Source organism: Amia ocellicauda, chromosome 7 (genome assembly GCF_036373705.1).
Source record: "Amia ocellicauda isolate fAmiCal2 chromosome 7, fAmiCal2.hap1, whole genome shotgun sequence".
Lineage (NCBI taxonomy): Eukaryota > Metazoa > Chordata > Actinopteri > Amiiformes > Amiidae > Amia > Amia ocellicauda.
In genome coordinates, this window is record NC_089856.1 from 40,287,896 (window position 1) to 40,312,686 (window position 24,791).

At 41.7% G+C, this 24,791-nt stretch overlaps 1 protein-coding gene across 17 annotated transcripts in view; it reads right to left on the minus strand.

Moving 5' to 3' along the window:
- Nucleotides 1-24,791, minus strand: part of dlg1a (discs large MAGUK scaffold protein 1a) — a 161,306-nt gene that overhangs the window by 50,318 nt on the left and 86,197 nt on the right. For 12 of the 17 annotated variants that reach the window (XM_066709598.1, XM_066709595.1, XM_066709588.1 and 9 more), the window contains one exon: nt 3,061-3,114. In XM_066709598.1, the coding sequence (XP_066565695.1) occupies nt 3,061-3,114 (54 nt within the window). Of the gene's footprint in view, nt 1-3,060; nt 3,115-3,671; nt 3,771-24,791 lie in introns of all 17 variants that reach the window. The other 5 variants (XM_066709589.1, XM_066709594.1, XM_066709593.1 and 2 more) reach the window with 2 other exon arrangements.

Consider the following 24,791-nt stretch of genomic DNA (forward strand, 5'->3'; position numbering starts at 1 on the left):
GGCTCATTACCATAAACAGACAAACAAAGAAAACATTCCTATGCATTGAGCAAGACTAACCTAGTTTCAGCATTTTTTAAATATAAATAAAATCGATTTTTACAAACAGTACTCTGCAGGCTTTTTGCAAGTAACAGCCAAAAAGTCAAGCCTGAACTATAAGAAAAGAAAAAAAAAGACCTTTTCCTAGGTAAACGCTGATGGCCTTATACAGAACCTCATGACAGACCAATTCCAGTGTCAGTCTGCTGGCATAACAATAGCCTTCAGTTTATGGAAGAAACCAAACCAGTGATGTCACAGCCAATCATATCAGTGACATCCAGAAGCATGTCTTTGTACAAGCTACCTTATAACGCATCACTGTACAGGGCAATAAGGGCTGAGGGACCAAAACCTTTTGGGTCATAATCATGGGGAAATAAACACTTAAGTGGGGAAATGGCACATAAATCTTTCAGATGCCTAAAAAAGGCAATAAAAGCAAATTACAGTGTTTATTTTCTTGTATTTTGTACCACTGTGTGAAAAAAGCATTGCTAAACTTCATGCGACGTTGATGTTTATTGAATATGGCCCTTTAGTGTTTTCAAAGCTTACTTTCCAGTCTAATTTAAGTTAAGAGAATACATTTGTCCCCCTTCTTAATGTGTGACTGTCATATACTTCTAACACACTGAAACTTGGAATCTAAAATGGGCTTCATAACACTGAGTGCTGCTTCACGATGCTAACAAACCCCCATCTCATAACTTATTTATTTTCTGTGTCTGCGCCTTTAGTCCTTCAGCTTCCTCAGCTGAACGACACAGTTCTCTACCAGAGTAAGGAGCATGTGCCCAATGTGTTAGCCAATGGTGTTGCTCGTTTACTGCAACAATACTTCCATGCGTATATGAATTATGAGATGGCATGATTTTTTCATGGAGGGCCCCTTTTACCTTTCTTGCTTGCCTGTGGACATGGATGAAAAATTTTGCCCACTCGTTACTTGATGGGTGAGTGTTGTAGCATTACTGAAGCAGTACTAGCTTCAATACGACTCCTGAACCCCCACTCTCCTCCATTATAAATAAACAAAAAGGGGTTGTCCAAATCACAGGCAACATACGACTGGTTTTCATGGAAACTGACTCATCAGGGGTTTGACAATCAGCCCCGGCACAGAGGTGCATGGAGACTGTGTGATAGAGTGGAAGGTAGCGCAGAAGACGCATCCTTATTGCTCCTCACAGAAACGACAGCAGCTCAGTTAAAAGGAACATAAAAAATACTAAGAGGTGTTTCGTTTCAATGGCTGCATTTTAGTCTTACTTGCATTTTTGTGACAACAGCTTAATCCCCCAGACAAAGACAAATTAGACTAACAGCAGTTAATGTTTTCCACGTTATAGTTTCAATCCAGATCAGGCAGCTGTTGCAACTGCCTTTTCAATGAAATTAAGGCCTATAAATGACTTGCAATTTGGTACAAAACAAAAAGTGCACCAACAAAACAAACCAACCCTCAACCAGTCTATAGGTTTAGGTATAAAGCTTAAAAATGATAAAGAGCACAAACCTGCAGTCAATTTGCAGTGACTAAGAATACAACACATTAACCTACTCTATTTTCTACTGGCAGACTAACCAGTCATGTGACTGAACTCAAACTGGTCTACAGCAGTGGCAGTTGGATTGTTTCATTATTGTTTTATATAATTCATTCATTACACCACAATGCTTTATCAACGATCAGAGACTCTAATCTTGAGCAAGGCTTGACATTGGATGTTCTTTTTTTCGTACAAAATGACAGAAGTCGGCTCGGCAGGGATTCTGGCTTAAAAAGGGATAAAGGATTATTAGTCAATGCTGAGCTATTGGGGGGAAAACACACACGGTATCATCACAGAAGTACTTATGAGAGAGAGAGAGAGAGAGAGAGGTGTTGCTAAAAATATAAACTAACAAAAACAAAAAACACCGAACTTTTGCCAAGAAACTCTTGAAAGCTTCTCGAATGGGCAAAGGCTAAGAGACGCAACCCAGCATTGCCACGGCGCAGAAGGGTTGACGATTCTGTACTCCACTCCACAGGAGACGCACCCTGGGAAGGTACGGTGAGCATGGCAACAGAGGGCTTTAATATTAAAGCCTTCTTTCCTCTGCCTACAGCAGTATCTTCGGCACAGGAGAAAAGCCACACAGTGCCAGCACTCCAGGACTCCCCAGCCCCGCTGCTGAATTCTCTGTTCATCTCAGGACAATACATCTGTGGTCAGCCTGCTTCAGACACAAGGACTGGCTTGCATCTTAAACAGAGGCGAGGCAAGCCTTGCATGCTCAGCTGGGGGAAAGCAGCACCGTCACAGTGCAAGGTCCTTCAGCACCAAGGCTAGCATCAGTTACTCTCTCCAGGGCCCGAGAGGAGCACTCTCTGCATCAGCAAAAGCATTCATGTCGGGCTCAGGTAATGGACAATGCCTACAGGAATACCATGAAGTCACACTTCCACTATATTATTTCTCCCCAAGACCAAGCATTTAACTTTTTCCCCCTCTTTTTAAAGTTACCTCTACAGTAGTGTTCTGCATGCAGTTCACCAGCAGCTTTTTCTTCTACAGGTAAAAATGTCAATAGACCACAAAAGTCACAAATCACACAGCTCAATGCTGCAACACCGTCAAAAGTTTTACTGTATTTAAAAAAAAAAAAAACAGATCTAAATGGTAATATTAATCAGCAACACAAACTCTAAATGGTTAAAGCAATAACCCAACTGCTCTTTGTAAAGCCACCTCATTTAACCAGGTGCTGCAGATTGTCATTACATCACTGTCAAACTAATTACTCTAATTGAAGGGACTGATTGCACGCGAACCATTCTTTCTTAATGGAGTTGTAACAGAAAAATATGAATGATCACAGTTGCTTTTTAATGCAAATCCAAATAATAGAAGTAGGTTTTGTTTTTTTGCTTGGTTTCTCCAATAGGCTAAAGTTTCCTATGAAATCACAAAGTGATGCAAAATTATAGACCACAATCAACATGTCAAGAATAAAATAAAACAGACTTACGTATGGAGGCGTGTCCAAACTATCGGTGTTCACCACTACAGGTGGCGGGTTTGCCTTGAAAAGAGGAGAAAAAAATAAATAAAATGCATTATATTAGCAAAGAATCTCAGTCTTCTCAGCAGCACCCTTTGAAATACTTCAAAACAATAACTGGATTGGCTCAAACGTGAGAAGCCATCCCACAAGACCCGGGTTACTTACTAAATATACTGACATTTCAAATCCGCATGAAAAGTTAAATGCATTGCACACATCACAGACCAGCCAAGATAATCACTAGCATTACAGACATTTTAAAAAAATAAAATAAAAATAAAATCACATTCACAAGAGATTAACAACAGCAGGATTGTACATACATCGCATACCATACTGCAGAAAATGCAATGCTGAAGCATGAATGCTTTTAAGTCTCCAAATAAATTAAATTAGTCCCTTGGTTTGCTTATGCTCGGGATGCCCTCTTTTCCTCCTATGCACAGCAATGTATTTCAAAGATGCATGTGCATAAGGACATGTATTTTCCAGGGGATCTCTGACAGTGTAACACTCTACCAAAACATAAGTGAAATGGAAAATAAATGTCAAAAAAAAAAAAAAAAAAAAAAAACCTGTGACGTGGATGACGAGATGACACTGGCCTCAGCTGGGACTGGCGAGATAGGGATCACGGGGATTATAGGAGCAGAGGGAGGAACAGCATCTGTCTGCTAAACAATAGCACAGGGTCAGAGGTCAAGACAAACACACACCAGCACAGGCGAAAAACAAAGACATCATCAACAGTGACAACACAATAGAGGGGGGAGGTGGGTGTTAGTACTGTAAAAACGAAAGTGAGGGGAAATGCACAAACCTAAATGTGCACATTACTGTGACAGTGGACAGCCGGCCAATCGCCCCAGGCTCTGACGAACTCGAGTCAGTTTGATGAGGAGCCTAAGGCAGTATAAGTGAAGTGTAGTGTTCGTATGGAAATCCACCTTATTGAGGTAAGTGGGCAATGGCCAGCAAGCGCTGAATAAGAGACATCTGCCTTTCTCAGCATGTCAGCATGTGAGGTAGGTGAGGACGATGTGACCCAATTGAAGAATCGTGTTCACAATGCATACACATGAAATGTTTAACAATTAGTAGAATATGATCATGATTTAAAAATAAAGAAAATAAATGATCAGTACTATTCATGCGATCATGCAGCCCTTTTGCCATGAGCATTCAACAGCACTAGGCAATGGGTGCTGAATATGATTTCGCCAGTGGCAGAGCTGTGAAGGAAGACTTCAAATTTTCATGAGAACTGAAATGTGCAGACTTTGTGGCCGTGACAGAGGATTCCCCCCCCTGCAGTGCATCCCTATGGCGAAGCCCAGGACTTCAAAAAGAAACTGAAAAGATCACAGCTACCGCATTCTCCTTCTTTTTCTAGAGAGGAGAAAAATAAATAAATAATGGAATCAGTTGCCATTTTGTCGATTTATTTATTTAATTCGAGAGCTCCGAGCATCAGAAAACAGATGACTGGATAATGAAGCAGCAGATGGCTCAGATCTGGAGGGCACATACATTTTCAGAACACTCTGGAACAACTGTGAAGATTGTAGATTAAATATTAAAAGGAACAAACCAACCCTTGGCCTTAAAAACGAAGTGGCACGATAGTGCGTTAGAGATGCCCAACAACCCAGTGCGGAAACGATGGCTCCCAATCGACTCCACCCTGGATCAGAGGACGGATGAGTAGAAATTGTAAATGCAACCAAAGACACCCCAAGAAGGGATGAGTTTTCCCCTCGGCTCAAATGGGTAATCTGACCAAAAAACTACCAAAAACCTCATGGGTTAAATTGCAAGTATGAGAAGCACTCTATAGTGAAATCATCAAACTACCCAACAAAATGTATTAAAAGCCAAGTTTACCCAGCTCCTGAAAACAGGAGGTGCTTCTTTACACAGTGTTCTTCCATGTAGTTCTTTAAAGAATCTGAAGTACAAAACGTCTGGGATTCCTCATCTACAAATAAGCACGAAATACAAAAAAAAACTAAAGAAATGGCCCCTTATGGCTTGTAATCTCTCTTACAATAAAAGTTACATGTAATCTACAGTTATGACAACACCGAAAGGTTTAGAGTATATCTGGGCACTAGGATGGAGACTATTATTGATAATTTGATATTGTGATGAAAATGTTCAATGATATATACAATATTTGATTTTCATGTGTTATTTATAGGTCATCACATCAGCCTGCCCAACTGACTGATAGGAAGCAATGGAATACAACTAAACTTTGGCAACTAAACCACTTTACACTTTTACCTACCCCACACAACTTTCTGAATTGCTTTAATCACATTTCCAGATCATTTGAACACGGTAAGTCACATCCCTGCGGCGTGAGGCGCTGCGGTGCAGAACAACAACAGGTGCTGGGTACTCCAGCTCCTCAGAATCAGTGCCATGTTTATGGTCTTATTTAACGGCATCTGCAGCCGAGTGCCGTTCTCTCACTTCAGCTTTCTCGTCAAAGTTGAAAGTCTCGAATACTGCAGGTATCCCACATTGAGTCACAGACAAAGATTTCCATTCTCCCCTGGACTAGAAAACGTTTACCCCGTACCTTATATCCAGCACACTGTACATTTTAAAAGGAATATACACTACAAACGATTATTAAAACTGAGGTAATTACCTATTGAAACCCTGTTTATATAGTCTCTAATTCATAAATTCTACTTGTGAAATAAAAAATGACAGTACTGATGAGTAAAACAAACTTCTAAATTGTACCTAAAAATCTAAAAAATATTTGTTTTTCCAGCTCTTGAATGTATTCATTAAGAAAAAACTATTTAAAAAAATTATCATAATATCATCCCAACCTTATCGGGCACCTACTACTGCTACAAAGTTCTCAACTTATCTGCAAAAAGCCTTCAGTCAAAACAACAGTGAATGTATACTTAGAGGCATGGCAGGTTAGAATGAGCAGAGTCCACACTTTCCTAAACATCGCTGGTATGCACAGCACGATCATTTGCATTAGACCCTGTGTGACCCATACTGCATCAGCAGCTTTATTCTCACTCCATCAAAGCTGCTCAGTGGCTCTTTCCTTAAAAGCATGTTAAAGACCACACCACACAGAGTGGCACATTGTTTGGACTTTAAACAAACCATAGACACAAGCATATTCACAGTGTGCTTTATATGCCTCTTAGATTTTCTGCTCCTGTAACTCAAAGCCAGCATTATCTATATTTGTGTGACATTTTTCTTGATCTTCTGCCTGTTGTTTATAATCCAGTGTTATGATGGGCTCTCTGGCTGTTAGGGAGCAAAATTCAGCGCCCGCGAGCGCTGTGTGCCAACGCAGGAGGCTGCACTGGGCTGACCGCTCAGACCTACTAAAGGCCAGGGGGGGTCAGCCACGCAAATGCACTTTAAACCTCATTAGAGCTCAGCAGATTCCCGACGCAAACAAATCAAATCAAATGCTGTGTTTTTGTAATGATATTTCAGCTGTGGGAAACATATGCTGATACTACCGTTCTTAACACTGCCGCTGTGTCAGAGCTCAACAACCACTACACGCTCTTGGACATCAAACGCTAGCAATACCTAGCCGAGTGCCCTCCCTCGCAGATTTATCTTCACCTCTAAACAGTTTTGACCCAGGTGTTAAAATCCCTCCTCTCTTTGGGAAGCACTAAACAAACGTCAAACTTAATTGATCTCTGTGCCATTCATACAGCGCTCACATGTGCCACACAGACACCGTACACACACCGAACACACGTGTACAAGAAGCACTTCACATGCAACCGAGGTGGCAACAGGAGCACGCACAGAGGTCTATGTTTCAGGTGTATCGATCAAGGCCTCTCTTAGGTATTATGTCCAACAGTTTGTGCCCATCAGTCTACACAGCATTCCCTAAGACAATGATACGCCTTTAATTGAGCTCTCAACAATTAAAAAAAAGACCAAGATCAAAACAAAATGAAGTGGAGCTTCTAGGCTCAACCCCTTCTTTTTTAATCAAAGAACTCCCAGCCTTGTGCTGCTGCCTTATAAATGTTTTATGCGTCTGATCTGCCTATCAAAAGCAACATACTCTGTATATACTATTAAAGCAAATTGCTGCAAACGCATGGAACAAACCACAGAACGGCACATGAAAATTAACACTGATCAATCGCATGACCGGTCAATCGCAATCACAGGCCTCCTCTGGCATTTGGTGTAAACTAAACCTTTATCTACTAACTCAGCCGACTAAACACAAATAAAATACAAATTAAACAATAATCATTAAAAAATGTAATAAGCACAACCCCCTTCTCCAGAAAAGTCACAGATTCTAAGGAAGCATCTTGATTATAATGAGCATATGACAATCATTCAAATTATCACACTTTACACTGCAAAAGATGACTGCTTTCATAGCAGCTGTTTTTTTCCCCCCCATTTCCTTTTTCCACAGGAATGCTGACAACATAACTAAAATTAAGTACTTCATAAAAGATCGTATTGTAAATTCACTGCAGACACTATGTACCTGAAACAGTGTATATTCCTGTAAATGCATAGCTGTGTATGTCTGAAATAGTACACACTTTTACATTTTAAGCAGAATATTCGAATTTTCTCTGAAATTGCCTCTCTGAACACACGCCATTAAGTTCCTTAGTAAAAATGTATCATAAGCTAGCCAATCCTAAGAAGTCACTTATCCTGATCACTGAGCCATGAAATTCAAGCTAATCACACAAATGCATCTCACTTCTCCCACTAAGGATAAATTAGCAATACCAACCAACTATTTTTTAAAGGTTACATTGATTTTTAACACAAAACCACCATATTTTAAAATATTCCAATGCACAGCTGCAAAATTGTAACAATGTGGTTTCTAGACTTAACTTTTCCTTTTATTTCGTTGCTTCATTCATGGTTATGTGAAGCAGTACACAAATCAGCAACAAGAAACAAACACCACACCCAGAAAATTAATAAATATGAAATCACAGGCTTCCAAAATACAACATACTCCATGCACAGTCACATATAGCAGCATGTGCACGCAGTACAAAGGAAGCAGCCGTGCTGGACGGGTCCCACGCTCCTGGCCCTGGTTCCAGGTATGAGCGTTACTCGAGCGATGCACATTTGGCAGTCAGAAGACGTACCTTATCACACGACAGAGAGTTCCACGAACTGTCTGACCACCAGCCGCTAGTTGACTTAACTTTTGCCGTGCTTTTAGTGGGGCTCTTTTTCACACTGTCCCGCAGGTTTGTGAACTTCCCTCTGTGCTTGGAGGACACAGGCAAGGTGCAGGAGCTGTAGTACCTGTGTGTGCTCAGAGATGGATGGTGGTTTTGCAGTTGCAGTTGCTGCTGCTGCTGCTGTTGATGTTGCTGTTTGAGCTGCTGCTGAGACTGGGAGTGTGGATACTGTAGCCTTGGATGCATCCTTGGGAGCTGGGAGGTATTCAGCATGGCCCCGACATTGTCACACCCCTCTGCAACCCCACAGCAGTACTCATGGTTGTGATAGTAAGTGGTCATTTTTAAAAATATTTTACAAATTGGAATTGAAGAAAAAAAATCAGCCAGAGAGGAGTAAGAATTTTCAGACAGAAGAAAAAAAGAAAAGCAAAAAGGAAAGATTGTTTTAGTGCGGTTCTACCCCAGGACGTTGAACTGTGGATGCAGTGTGCCGGTATAAGAAAGAACACAAGAGAATCTAAATCCAATTCAATCCCCTAGCTCCAGCCCTCCCTCTCTCTCTCTCTCTCTATTGCACACTATCTGGCTCTCTCCATTGCACGGGCTCGCTCTCTCCCGCTCGGTCTCTCTCTATCTCTCGCTCCCCCTCCCTCCCCTGCTCTCCCGCCAATTAATGAGCTCCAATGGGCACTGCACATGACAGAACACAGTCTTTTTCAGGCATGAATAATCAATGCACTGTGCTGATTCCAATATGGGCAGGCACTGCTATCACCAGGATACTCAATTTAGGCTTTTTCACAGCGAGGGAATCAATGTTTGGTATTGGACTTTCTAAAACATTTTTTTTTTTAATACAAAATTGAGTAATATTTTTTTAGGGATACAAAGACCTTCAGTGACTGAAATTGGGAAGAAATGTCATCTCCATCAATGTATCTGTGGTTATAGTCAAAAATCAACGTGCAACCTGAATTATTTGCAGATGAATGACACGCTCAATGCATCAGTGCAGTGCAGACACTTCATCCAATTGCACAGGTGGTCTCTTCCAGCCCTTTACCTCCTGCCATCACATGGATGTCTGTCGGATAAATCCTTTTTACCTGTACGTCACGCTTGGCAACAATTCGCCCAAAGTGGGTTACGTCTGCTTTAAGTCCCAAGATGAACACCTGACAATGGCAGGTGTGAGAAAGGAAGAGGTCTGGTGGTGGTGGTGCTGCTGCTGGGTGGGGGATGCTGGCTGGGAGTGATACTGCCTTGGCTTTGAGATGGAGGAGGGGTTAAAAGACTAATAGAAATAATGTCCAGGGTCCTCAGCATCTGATGTCTGTGGGTGTCCTGGTACTACATCTCACACTGGCTCCCAGCTTAAAGGCAGGCCCATGGTTAGTTCTAATTGTGGAGAACCACTGGTTTTCACTGCTCACTCTTCAGGTCAGCACCATTCCTCCTACTCCTGTACAGTACAGTACTGTACAGTACATGATCTATGCAGGCAGTCTCTGTGATGTGCTAAAGCCCTTTGGGACACAGTTGTATCACAACTGAGATGTGGTTTTGTCTAACCTTTGGTTGTCCTCAAGACTGGCCAAAACAATATCAGCCTTCTGATGACCATCAATGCTTTAAACATGCCACATCTGAGTGGGAGAACTTCACAATGCCTTCTCTGAGTATTTAATATTCTTCAAAAGCTCTCTCTGCCGATTGCAAACATAAAAGGCAACTCACTGCTTCCGAGATATGCCGTCGTACTGGTTTTCTTTTGCAACATAAGAGCATAAAGACACACTCGGCTGATTGCAGCTCTCTTGACAACACACAGCACCGCAAAGACGACGGGTGTTGGCAACCCTGGGTTTCACTGAAAAACAGATATCCCATTAGTTGTATAAACACAGAAAGAGATAATCTTCTTTCAAAGGGTAAATATTAACGCGGAGACTCGAGGGAGGACCAATTTAATACTTTTATAATAGGGATTTAATTAGCCTGCTGGGATTTGACTATTAAAAATGCATGGGCTGGGATTTGCACGTACTTGCATTTGAGATGTTATTGATGCTATACTGTACAACTACATGAACCTCTGATGTAATTAAGAAAATTCAGAAACAAATATATATTATGTATGTGTGTATATATACATATACATACATACACACCAGACATAGATCCTCCTTTGATTACAGTAAAGATGGAAGAAAGGGAGATGACTGTTCAGCCCTGTCACATTAAAATGAGCCCCTCCCTCCCACAAAAAGCATCTTCACAGGGAAACATACCAGCTGTCCTCATCAATGCTCCACATTACTGGGTCAGGGCAGTCTTAAAACAACATGGGTTTCATTTCTGCCATAAAGAAAAAAAAAAAACCCACCACAACTTCTGGCACATTAAAATTTCATAGTTATTTTCTCTGCTTCCGAACTAATAAATAAACAATAGTGTTACTCCCCTCTAGTGCAATGGTTTGTATTCTGACCCTGCCATCCCCTCTCTCTCTCTCCGCCTCCCTCTTTCTCTCGTGTAGGGCTGCAGTAACTGGTGAATGTTGTGTGTCCTCTCTCCAGTACAGTCAGCTGGGTTGATATAGATACGAACTGACAGCAACCTCTCTGATGAGTGTGAGGCTGCCGGAGCTCCCCCACAGCCGAGCCGCCGTGCAGGCACAGAGCTCAGCACCACACTGATGTGATGTTCAGGTAGTGGAGCGGCCTGAGCTCGCCAACACCGCCATAAGGAAAGGGCTTTTTAAATGCTTGATGAAGTTTTTCATTTGCTTGTTGTGATGTTCTTTTTCGAAAGGGTGGATGGGTGGGGGAATGAAAGTGTGAAGAGCTGAAGATGAGAGTAGCTGATTGATCAGAGGAGACCCTGTCCATGACAGTGGACCAATCGGTCAAAAGGGATCAATAAAACCTATTCAGACGTCAACCAATATCCTTGATATATTAGCTAATCTGTCCAAATACCTGCTGCAGAAGAAACAAAAACAAAAATAAAATTGCTTTCCAAAACCCAAGCAGAGATAATGTACCTGGCAGCACCATCAGGGAGCCTCTCCTCAAATATTTTAGCTGGAAAGGGTTTGGACTGAGAATCTGATTTGTAAAGGAAATGCTTTTTGACAACAGTTTATCATCCTGTAAATGCAAGCATCTTCCTTTAAAAAATAAATAAAAAGTTAAAGTATTAAGCCCATGACATATTATAGTATACAGTCCTCTGGGAAGAGCAAAGAATGTTCAGATATAATAATAGAAAAAAAACTAATATTACCATTGAACAAGGGACATGGATGAGTAGAAATCTCTTCCTTTTCCCCTCCATTGTTCAAAGCTCAAATATAAAAGACTCGACGCCTATTTCCATCTGCCACATAGTGTCACCAGAAAATAAAATTAAAATAGTTATTGTTTTTAATCAGTTCATGTCATCTTGTTTTGAGAATGCTTGTACACCCTGCCAGCTACACAGTATCACATAAACCTGCATTGCCTTAATTTACAAAAAGTTGACTCTCCAGTCAGAAGAAACAAATCCATTCAAACTCCCTGCCTATCTTTCCTTCACATTCTGTAACCATGTAATGAAGATAGTAGATCATTCCCGATACTCTAGAGGAGGCCCCAGCACAAAAATATTTGTAAAAGACAATTACACCAAAAAAAACCACGAAAACATTAAACTCCATTACACACAAGCAATTAAGCTTTATTTGGCCTAGTGGCAACCTGGGAACACAAAGCCTTTTGCCAGTAGTCCAAATCAAATTAGTTCCAGAGAAAAGTAATGATGCAGGCTGCTATCTGAAATGAAATGAGAAAAATAATAAGTAACCAGTATACTCCTACACCCCTGCAGACTGACACTTCTACTTTGACCATCCACCATCTCCAACAAATGAAATCAATAAATAAAACATCCAGGCTCTGAGCACACTCCCGTTGATAATTAAAAAAGAAAAGCTGAATCATTTTAAGGCAAGTGATTCACAGTCAGTACCATTGATAACGAGCACGTACTTTATCAATGCATTATTTTGCTTATTTCAAGGGTGCTCTTGATAGCGGTTGTCATTTTTGTACGTTTCTGCATCTTCCATGCTGCAAGCACAAGCTGCCGACTCTGTTCTTCACTGTGAGCTGCTGCTGCGACTCCTAGTCCTCCTACAGTCCTGGGTGAGGCCAGGGTTCACCTCTGGGTGATCTGCCTCGGCGAGATGAAGACTGTGACTCTGTGTCCACCTACTGCTGTGACTCAGGTTTTCTGCCATGCTTCTCACCAACACGCCACAATAAAAATATCAGGACTGAAGTGCACAGCCCCATCAATGACATCAAAACAAATATAAATGCATAAATCATAGCATTAAAAATATCCGTCCTATGCCAATGACAGAACTATGTTTTGGTGGAGGGGAACAATGAAACACATGCACATACAGTCAGTCAAAGATGGACAAAGGAAGCTATTGAATGGATCTCAAGAGATGGAAAAAGTCCTGGAGGACGACCACATCAAAGATGGGAACATCTTTCACTTTGCAGGTGTAAAATGGAAAATGTTCCTTCCTTGGACCACTTTTGATAGGTACTGACCACTGCAGACTGGGAACACCCCACAAGAGCGGCAGTTTTGGAGATGCTCTGACCCAGTCGTCTAGCCATCACAATTTGGCCCTTGTCAAAGTTGCTCAGATCCTTACGCTTGCCCATTTTTCCTGCTTCTAACACCTCAACTTTGAGGACAAAATGTTCACTTGCTGCCTAATATATCCCACCCACTGACAGGTGCCATGATAATGACATTATCAGTGTTATTCACTTCACCTGTCAGTGCTCATAATGTTATGCACATACACATACATACATATATTGTGCAGAACAGTGAAGTAAAAAATAAATAAATAAATAAATACATTTGATGCCAAATGGAGGTTTTGTGAACGGACGGCTGTACTACACAGCTCCCTCCTTGCTCCATCTACAGCAGCTCCTCAGTTTCAGCCGCAGTCTTACTGTAACACCCAGAGGGAGAATAGCTCTGAGCTGCTGTCCTGCTGTGCCATGGGAGTGAATGTTTGCCCTGAAGCTACACTTAGGAGGGGGAAATAAATACATTAAAGAAACGCTACAATCCTATATTCTCGTGAACACGCGGATCAATAAAGCACTCTCTCTAAAGACACTCAACAATGGCTTAATGGTTTTTCTGCAGGACCTGATGTCTTGAAGACCCCCAGATCAAAGCAGCCTTCTATAGCCAAAAAAAACATCAATGCACATGTATTAATTGCTTCACCTTGTGCAAATGAAGAGCAGCACTGTGAAATGTACACATGTACACACACACAAACGTGTGTGGATGGGGAGGAGTTAATCTGTTAGTGGTCTACTGAATTTACTGAAGGTACATTTACAAGTATTGTTTAGGAAACACGGTTAAGTTCAGAGAAACCCAACCACAGCAGAGTCAGATTAGGCTGTGTTCCTGCACTGGAGTGAGAGAGAAAGCCTGCCTTCTGGAAGCTGTAGCAGGCAGGAGAGGCCAGCCCTGGGCCTGGAGAGACAAAGTCCGAGAGGTTTCACAGATCTTCACTGAAATCGAGTTTCTAAAGATATGAGGCAAGAGCCCTTCAGCCACTTATACACAGATAATTTGCCCAAGTGATTAATTCTGAGTCTAGAATGACCAGGGCTGAACAATCTTGAATTCTATATAAATAATAAATAAACCCAAAGCAAACTACACAGAAAGCCCAGCTACATTGTGTGGATGAAGTTGTGCAGTACATAGTGTCACTGCCATCTACAGGCTGCTAAGAGGTAGCGCAGTTTCACTTCTCCAAGGGTTCTTCCTCCCCTGTTAAAATGGAAACACTGAAAATCACAGATGTATAGTGTCCTGCAACACTGGGCTGTTTTTCCACACATGGGTAGGTTTGCAGTCAGGGTTCATACTTCACACCTGAACTGTGACTGCATAACACCATTTCTCACCCTCCAGTCTCCAGTAAGGGTCAGAGAACCAGTCTGAAATATCTGGATAGACCATCTGAAAGACCTGATGGGATGGAAGGGGGTTGTAAATATGAACTCATACTGGACACTTCAAAAGTGAAAGAATGAAAATACACAGAACCATGGGAAGGTTTAAGGCTCAGATAGGACTGTAGGCCTGAACTCCCATAGTTAATTAGTACAGCAAACCTCTCCCCGAAATGCTAACTGGATGAGATTTATAGAAAGCATAGTCATTCTTGTTCTGCTTTTTATTCATTTTATGAAAGCATTAGCCTAACTTTCTAGGTAAGTGCTGAAGACCATTTCATGGTACTTTCTATTGCTATTTTACTTTTTTCCTAAATCAACCAATAAAGGCTCCTCCTGGTCATTTGCAGTGCTGGGAATACAAACATTGCTGCATACAATTTTGAGAAGCCTGCCAGAGACTCCACCTCACGGCTGTGTACGATATATATGATAGGGAGGGTGGGTGTTCGGGTTCTTATTTTTAGTCAATCTATAGCCTAAAATCAAAATGCAAACAAACAGGTTGGAGAGCCGTGTGTTCAGATGCAATTGACTACCGCAGCCTCTTCACAAAAGTGCCCCCCGTGAGTTTGTGAACAACTGCGCAGGGTTATTGGTCAGGAGCTAAGAGGATCATGCAGGCTGCAGCCATAAACCCCAGCAACCTGGGCTGCACAGCCATCCTGCGCCATTGACAAAGCTGGACCTTAAAAAAAAAAAAAAAGTGATGAAACACTGCAGCACTTTTGCCAAAGGAGAAATTTTAATCCAGTCTGACCTTGCATGTGACATGGGTGCCATAAATTACACAATGCGAAACATCTTTTGTGTGCATTTCTGAGCCACAGTGGACTCTGTGGAGAACGGCAGGAGTGGTGATGTGTTTATTAAAGAAGCCCGAACAGACGAATGCCTTGCATGCTCCACTCGACCAGAAGCAATGTGGCGTTCATTCTCCCGTTCCGTGCGGATGCTACTCTCCCAAGGAGCAATAAATCCCACAGATAGTTAAAAAAAAAAAAAAAATCTCATACCGCATCACGTGACCACAGAACCTCTGCTGACAGTATCCCCAGCAACACCATGGCAACCACGAAAGCTGCATTAAGAAATCCCTCACCATGACAACGCAAGGCCATGGCAGAGGACCCAGTGCTCTCAAGGTAAGGACAAGTTTACACCAACAAATCACAAACTTAACCACTGGATTGTAAAAAAAAAAAACATCAAAAATATCAGTGACATGTTTTTGCGACTGGGATGCTAGGTTAAGAGCATGTAATGTGATGATGCAAGATTGTGGAGTATGCAGTGGGTCTCCCTGCACCACAGAAAACCAGTCATGGTCTGTTTAGTTTGTTTATTAGTGTTTGGTTGTGCCAAGAGAAATATCATTTTATAAAAGGACCTGCTGCAGAACTGAAGGATCTAACCCACAGAGGTTCTAACTGCTACCATGTGAGCCCCCCACCTCACCCCAGATAAACATCGACAGAGCAGGGGCGTTCATTCTGGGTCGCCTTGGAGACTTCAAACACACCTGATGAGTGGGGGGTGGAGGGATTTAAAGGCAGAAACATTCACTGTAAATCAGTGACTTAAAAAAAAAAAAGCAACCGCCCCCAAAAAGGCAACAAGATCAAAGTGCTCCTTTAGAAAAAACATACAAAGCCCACACCCTCTCCCCTCGCACCTCTGACAGCACTGCTCACTGACAAGGGATGAGATCGGACAACCATCATCTACAGTGACAGGCCAAAGCGGAGTCAGTAACGGCAGATTATGAATACGTCACAGCAGGCACCCAGGTCTCCACCCTGGCAGTTTAGACAAGACCCAAGGCTTCAGGTGTATATATATTTATTTCCCTTCCTTCAAGCTATTGTCATTTTCTAGCCTCCAAGCAGAAGCATAATTTCCAAGCACAGGGACCAATGTGATTCACATGACTAACAGATAGTCCCAACCTGGCTACAGAACAGTGATCGGCCTAGGAGAGAGGTACAGGTTTGTTTTATTAAGCAGGGGGGTGGAGGTGAGAGCAGGTGTCAGGGCTCTCTCTTCTGCAGCCTGTGTGAATCTTCCACTATGTCTTAGGCAAAATAAACCCTAACAGGACTAATAATAATCTTCATCCTTTTTCACAAAATCTTGTTCAGGAAAAAAAGGCCAGATGCCCCATTTCCTCAATGACAAACCACGTCCTGTCACTCTGCAAACTCAACAGACGGGATTATAAATTTGAGTGTCAAAGACTCTGTGCGTTCGCCAGTCTCTGCTCTGGGCCGCCGCGTCCGAGGCGCACAATTAAGATATCAGCTCCCCACCCCCTCCCATCCCAATTAATTTCAATTCATTTTCCCTCTGCTCGCCACTTATCCTGTTTCATGCACTGAAATCAAACAGCCAAAAATACGTACTAATACTGCAAGAGCCAGCAAATCAGACACATTAGGACTGGCTGCATTCCAGCAGGATAAATCAGAGACGGATATTCCTATGCTCCTGCTAATACTGTTACTATTCTCTCCATTATTATAATTGGTATTATTATGTTATTATCCCCACACTTCATCTTCATTATCATCATCATCACTATCAGTTAGACTAGACCTTTAACGCATGCCTGAAACCAGGAGACCTAGGTTGGAAATTTTGGGAAGCTACTTTATGACTCTACTCAGGGTGCATTTAAGGATACATCTGCAAACATTAGCATTTTAAAATTTCAATTGCAGTTCTGCATGTTTTTTTTTTTTCTCCCCGTAACCAATTTGAAGGCAGGCGCTCTTTCTGCAATGCAGTGCAAAGATAACGAAGTCAAGTCGTTTATCATCCCTGCACCTGAATCAAGTCCTCCTAAGTCATTAAAGGGGCTAAATGTCCCACTGCCATCAATGCTAAAAGCTTCCAAAAGTTAAACAAGACTCTTTGGGCAACCGAGTCATGTCCCGTTACTCAGCTCGAGACTTTAAAAATGTAGAAATGTGGCGAAAACGGTCGCAACTTGAATTCACAATGCCGTCACAGCTTCTCGAGTCTTGTTAGAGTTGCACACGCTTGTGAGGGAGGTGTGAAGAATGCTGTGGGCAGCTGCAGGAAAGACAAGTTCAGTTCCAGCAGTTTCTCTCATGAACAGCCTATCAGATGGCAGCGGAACTGAGGGGGAAAAAGCTGCTCGTTTGAGAGCGGTTCCAAAGACACAGCTTAGTCAATGGGATAAGCCCCACACAGTCTGACCTATTTCCATTTAAAGTTGCCAAACAGAACCCGAATGTAAGCATGGAGGGAGAGAGGCAGACCTAAGTTATCAGCTGTGCCCAACCCCAACCATATTTATATCAGAGCATTGTCTAAAAGGTAGGATGGGCTCAGGCTATTCAAAATGTGCTAAGCGTGGAGTCGAATGGAAAACATTGAGCAAGGATACTTGCACCCAACTCCAATGCATGAGACACTTTCTGGCCAAGATCTGTGCCATTTCTGCTGATCAGCAACATTAGTGCTGTGTTTCCTGTCCCTTGCACCCTCCCCCTCGCATTAAATCTGACTGGTTTGTAACTGTCCCGAATCGTTAAAGGCTGTTAAATAGAAAACCCTTAAATATGGTTTAGGCAACTCAGAATCCACAGGGAACATTACTCGGTCTTACTGCAGACCTCCATTCCCAATTGGATACCCAGTCTCCGTGTAACAATAACTACTTTAACTTTCAGGTATACAGCAGTTCATCTCTAAGGCTGCTACATTCTACACCCAGATGTTGGGATGCAATTTTGCAAATTTAAAATTAGTTTTATCCCGAATCCCAGTGAATTTATCATGTATTCATCAATCTAAACTACAAAATAACAACAAATTCCAATGATATCAATCCGCATACAAATACATAAACAATGATAAATGTTAATGAAAAAGGTGCCATGCAATGTTAGAACTACCAAATGGAGAACAGAATAGGACATTCCAATCATATTTCATTAGAAAACAACTGTGTGCCAAGAGCCAATCAGCTTCCAGAACAGCATCAAACTTCTGTAAATTCATTAGAGCAATAAGCCACACATATAACGGATGTTCCACAATTGGTCCAATTTTAACTTCAGCATGATCCATAAGTCACTCAGTCAAACTGCTGGCACTTTCAGCTGCAGCCAATCTGCTGCCTGCCAGCTTGAATGATGCCCCGCCTCCAGCATCAAGTTGTGATGGAATACTTCAAGGACTGTTCAGTAACTAATGTTACTTTCTCTGGCAATTTCCAGATCAATTGTAAGAAAGACTAACGACATGATAGTAATGAATAAGGATATATTTTAGACAAATTAAAATAAATTTCTTTACATGGAAGTATTTTTTTTCCTTTGAATTATGTTGGCAACAATCTCTCTCAGCTGAAGGCTACTGGACAAAATATCTGAATATCAAGGTAAATATAGTTTAAGTTAAATAAAAAGTTTTCTGGCCTTCGGCTCGGGATGCATAGCCCTCATCGACGGTTTATTATAACAATTCAATAGTACAATTTACTCATGTTTTCAAGCCTAAATCGCATCTATAACGAAGAATTGTGAATGACAACTCCTCCCATCCACCCACCTAAACTGAAATAAATATTAATAAAACTTTCAGTGAGAAATATGAGCTTATCCTGATATATGGAATAGTGTTATTCTGTTAGGAATTATTCATATATTTAATACTTAATCAGGTGTATCTATTCTGGGTTAGAGTACTCAGTAAATGTAGGCATTTGTTAAAATTAGGGTTGCTTTCTACTAACTTAACTGAAAAGTGTGCAGATTTGTAGTCTTCACTTTAAAATGTTGGTGTTCAGGTTCTTTGGGTCTAATTTAGTGTCACACTAATCTTTGTTTAATTCAGGCAGGAGCTAATTTCATTTGAAGAAATTAGAAGTTTATTATTCTATTTTTGGAATGTGAGAGAAAAAAATAAATAAATCTGCAACACCTATTCATACCCCATGGCTCAGTGGTTGGGAAACCCTGTTCTACAGTAGCACTGGCAGGGAGTGTTCCTCCGTTTGACAGATATCCTAAAGGCAGGTTCTTCACAGCATTGCACAGTTCTCATCTCCCACACTGTATTCCCCATGGCGGAAGCTGTGAAGCAACAAGCTCTGATTTCTAGCTCGCATGCACCTCGCTGTGGCAGGAGCGGCTCAGCTAAGCTAGCAGCTACAAAATAAGTAGGTTACAGTATAAACAGTCATTTTGCGGGAGAGTTGTTTGTAAGCAAGAAGGGAATACAGAGAAATTCCTTATGTTAAGTAAAGGTACAGAAAAAGCACTATTTTGCCTCTCTATACATCTCTCATATCTATTTTTATTTTTAGAAATCGCAAGAGTGACTCCAGACCTTTAAGATGGATTGTTATGTAACCAGTGACCATCAGTCTGGAATGCAGTCGCGAGCTTCATTGCCTCAGTTCGCTGATTCACTGTGTTTCGACGGTGTAGGATGTGCCACAATTTTCCTCTCGGGGTTGAATTTCACTAATACGGTTTGCGAAAGGGAGCCATTAGGAGCTATCATGATAAACCAGTTAGCATTTTAGCCAAAAAGGAAGGAAAGCAGCAGCAATGGCATGATTGTATCTTCCAGTAATGCAGCCCGAGTTTGACAAATGTGTTGGGCATTTCATTTCCACAAACAGATTCTTACACTTCTGAGGAAGATAAAAAAAGCGGAAAATAAAGAGACCATCAAGCATCACAAACAAAGGGGTGCTGCTTTAACCCCTCCACTAAGAGTTTCTTAAAAAGGACTTACCTAGTCATTAGCAGTGAACACTACCCCAAGCACAACTCATTGGCCTTAATTCCCAATAAAACAATAACATACAATAGTTGAAACTAACTTTGCTAGATGTGGGCCTATCAGATATTAGTTTTATCGTCTAAAACATTTCCTGAAGTCAAAATACAAAGCAAGATAACAGTCTTACTGAAGCTGTCTAAAAACATATCACAAATAAACAAACATGTTGTAACCTGTGCCAGTGCTGGAAATGTGAAAGACCTTTTGTTGAAGCGTCAGTCCTGTGCCTTTTCCTGAGGACATAACCCTGGGTCGATACTGACGTGCACAATCATTGACCTTTGTGAGGAAGGTTAAGCCCCATCACATCAGAGGAGAGCGAGCCGTGAGTGTTTTGTTCCTGCAGTACATTCCCCTGAACACTACACCCTGGACTGCCCATTATTTGAATAATTACTGCAGGCCTACACGAACTTGACAGGTTTAATCCTTTCACTGAAGTCACTTGACACTTATTTATGCAGGTATACAAGGCAAGCTTTGAGGAATGATTTTTTTTTTTTTTTAATATGATGACTGAACAAATGTTACAGACCAATGGACACATTATCCACCTCTTATAGAAATGTACCCTCACTGTTAATTAATAAGACATGAGAAAAAACTATCTTGGATCAGTATGTACTGAACTGATACACTTCATGTTGTAGTGAAGTTATGAAAGTTGAAGATTTGAAAATAAAATTGATGATCTGTTTTTCTTCATTATTTATTAATTCAGAATTCAAAACCATTAACACTTGTGAGAGGGCAGAGTCAGGTTACAGCTGCATCGATGAACTATATCATCGACAGAACCTCTGTTCTCTCATCTCTCATCTTCCATCAATATGTAATGAAATAAAATTGGCAGAAGTGAAATATAATCCCCTGCTACAGCGGTGCCTTTTTGGTCTAGGCACATGCAGAGAATGCAATTAACAGCTAACAAAAGACAGTATATGCTTACATGGCTCTGGTCTGCTACGTGGTGTTTCAGCTATCAGTATGTAAAGTCCTGGAAGGTATTCTTCGGGACTGTCCTTTAAATGAGTCAGGATATTTTAGATTTCAAAGTGGGAGGCGCACATTAGTTGATTATGAAGAGGCCGGGAAGCAGGGCACATCTCCTTAGTGCCCTGGTCCCTTGAGACTTTCCCAGCACCTTCCTAGTCCCAGTGTGCAGTAAAGAATGCCTAATTTCTGAAGGCTTTTTGCATTTTATCAGTAGCAAAGGACTTATCCTTGCATACTGAGAGTGGGTAGAATACAAATATTTTAACCATGACTACGATTGCAAATGTAGGAGGCGGCTGAAGAAAAAAAAGCGTAATTATGATTTTCCAAGTTGGTTCGGTTTTATTACAGTTGCGCGGAAGTGAAATTGATATTGCAAACAATGTAAATTGAGAAAGTATTAAAACAACGAAAAAGTATGTTCAAACTTCCAAAACAGAACGCAGCATGTTTGAACAAAACTAATGAAGCTTTCAAAAGACAAACTGGTTCCTTATGCAAATGTATTTTAAGTAGGCCTATTCCATTTTTAAAGTACAATAATTGAATTACTGTAGACTCTTGCACCTAACTTAGTCAGCATGAATATACGCAATACAAAAAAAACTTTAAATGCAATTAGATCTGTATACAGTTCACTCGCTGCATATTATAAAAAGGAAAGGAAGAGAAGATGCTTTTATATTTCCTCCCGTATGCACATCTTTCTGCAGAATAGGTGACACAAAACAATCTGCTTCCAAAGCGAAACATGTGGGCATTCTTGCGGCACTGAATACCATATATATATATATATACCTGGGATTACAAAACAACTAAATTAATGTAGGTAACCGGTTCAATTGCAGAAGATTTAAATGCAGTAATACATACCACGAGAGATGTATAACGACAACCATTCAACATTAAACAGTGTGAGGCAAGAAGACAATAAAACCACCATTACCCAAAAAACGAACATAAAAAAACAACCATCAATAAATGCTTCAAATCCTCAACTTCTTAAAATAGATCCCAGAAAATAAGAGACAATACATAACAGAACAACTACCCCCAGCGCCTGTGCGTGCGTCAGTGCTGGGGGAGGGTGCCGTGTTACCTGGGCAGAGGAGGTGGCCCCCGCGGAGATACAGTCCATGAGGCCGTTGCGGCGCGAGAAAAACGCCAGGAGCTGCTGCCAGCGGGACGAGGCGGGCCGGAGCTCCTCGGCTGAGCCACGCTTTGCCCACTGTTTCTGCTTGTGCCCGGCTGCACTGTGGCCGGAGTTTGCATTGCCCCTGTTCCCTCGCGGGTACAGGATGGTGTTGTTGCCGAAGATATAATTCATCTCTACAGCGGCGGTGGCGGCAGCAGGAGCAGCAGTGCAGTGCAGTGCAGGTGGGAGGCAGAGCGTTACACACTAAAGCTCTCCTGCTCTTCTACCAGCTGCCAAACTGGAGAACGCTTAACTCACAAACCGGCTCTGGATTAGGTTACAGCATCCTCTCCGGAGATGGAAAACTAAAAACTAACGAATAAACAAACCAACCACAAAAATGGACACAAAAACAAAAAGAAAAAGGAAATAAATAAAAGCACATCCAACTACCTGCAGACCGCCGCCATCCTCTTCAATCACACGAGTAGGAAAGTGCTTTTTGTCAGCACCCTTACTCTACACAACAAGTGCTTGGAAAGTGGAGGCATGACCGAGAGAGGGAGAGAGAGGAAGGGAGGGAGAGAGAGAGTGCAGCCTGAGTAACTTTTCCCTGCCCTGGTCTCAGCTCTGCAGAGAGAGAGAGGAGAGAGACAGAGAGAGAGAGAGAGAGAAAGAGAGAGGAGAGACCTGAGTTGGGGGGGGCGGGGGGGAGTGGTTGATCGCAGTAAGGCTGATGTTCTTTTGTTCGCGGAAAACTGAAGAGTCTGAAAGCCAGGAAGTGAGGTCAATTAGCAGGTAGGATGCTGCAGACATTGGACTACAGTGATCTCTGGGGCTTCCTAATCTAATGTACTAGGGTAAGGGGAAAACTAGTAGGCAAATTACCAGGTTTCAATCACTACTCTTCTTAAAAGCAGAAGGAGAATCACAACACACATTAAATATAAATGCTGAATCAAACAGGGCAGTACTCTACATGAGCTGGCGCTTTTCTCTCCCCATCTCTCACTCGGATTCTTAAAAGTATTTAATTGTATCTCAAGTCATTAGTGTGACACATGGTGCAAAGAGTCTCTTTTCTGCGGTTCTTGGCTATTGTTATGTTGTAGTAGTCCCTCCACAACACCGGCCCTTCCCGTTTATTTGTTTAATGTTGCAAGAGCTGGAAGGACACAAACATTCAATACTCTCTGTCCCAGCCCCCCCACCCTCAGCACATGCAACAGACTTGATGTCAGGCTGTGCAGGCAAAAGTGGACGTATGAGGACAGATGTGTCCGTATACTGGTGCATATGCACTTTCTATCCAGCTACAAGAAGATCAATTGCACCTAATAGTCACAATACCATTGCAAATCAGAAGTGGGGTGTTCTGCTTCAATAATAATAAAATTAATAGTACACCGTGAGTCTTATACCTCAGCACTCCTTAATATTCTGCCTGTCACAGGTGTGCCACAGGTGTCAAATGTGTTAGCAGATATTGTCACAGGCTGCGCTGCTGCTGGTCCCCAAGGCCCGCATCCATGGCAACTGCTCACACATCAGATACAGCAGGAAGGAACCCTCGCCACGCTCCCGCAACCCCCCCACCGCACCTTCTAAATATACACTGCACAGCGGGGAGCCAAGGCATCAGCACTGACACTCGGGGCTCTGCCTTAATTACAGGTTCACAATAAATAGGAAGCTGCTCGTTAGGGTGGAAAAAGGAGGAAATGTCTGTTTAAGGGGTGGGGGATTTTATAATTTATTATGGTCACTGGTGTTTTCATCACCTTCTTAGCTGCCTATGTATAAAGTCAGAATTATTTGTATTATTAATGGCAACACCACCCACCAAATATATACACTGCACAGCTACAGCAGATACAGAGCATTTACTCAACAGGACATCACTCAAGGAGGGAAATTGAATGAACTGGCCATATTAGGGCATCACAATACTTTGCACTCTATCCTCTTAATTCTAACAAAAACAGCAAATTAACAAACAGATGTAAAGCGTGAAGGGGAGTGAAGGTCAAATCAGCTTTGAGCTTTAATTATACTCTACCCTTTACCTTGGCTTTATATCACTTTTTTTTTTTTTTTTTAAGTACGCATTAAGCATAACTGTCAGATGTATTATTTTTGTTAGTTCGTCCATTTTCGCTACCTTCGGCAGAAGCACGTCGATATGTGCCGATCAGCAGTTTATGAACGGCCTGCCCTTGTTCTCAATTAAATGTCAACGTTATGAATATTTGAAATAAATCAATAATGTATTGGCAATTAAATTTGAAAAAAAAAGGAAAAAAAGTGGTACATATGTATTTTTAATGGTACCACTTCTGTAGCCTTGACTACAGACCATGTGGATGCAGAATGCCACACTCACTGCAGACAGTCCTTAACCAGCTGTCTGTTCATTAAAGAAATCATCCGTTAATCTGGCAGACGACAAAAACACCACTATCAAGCTGGCTATGTGAC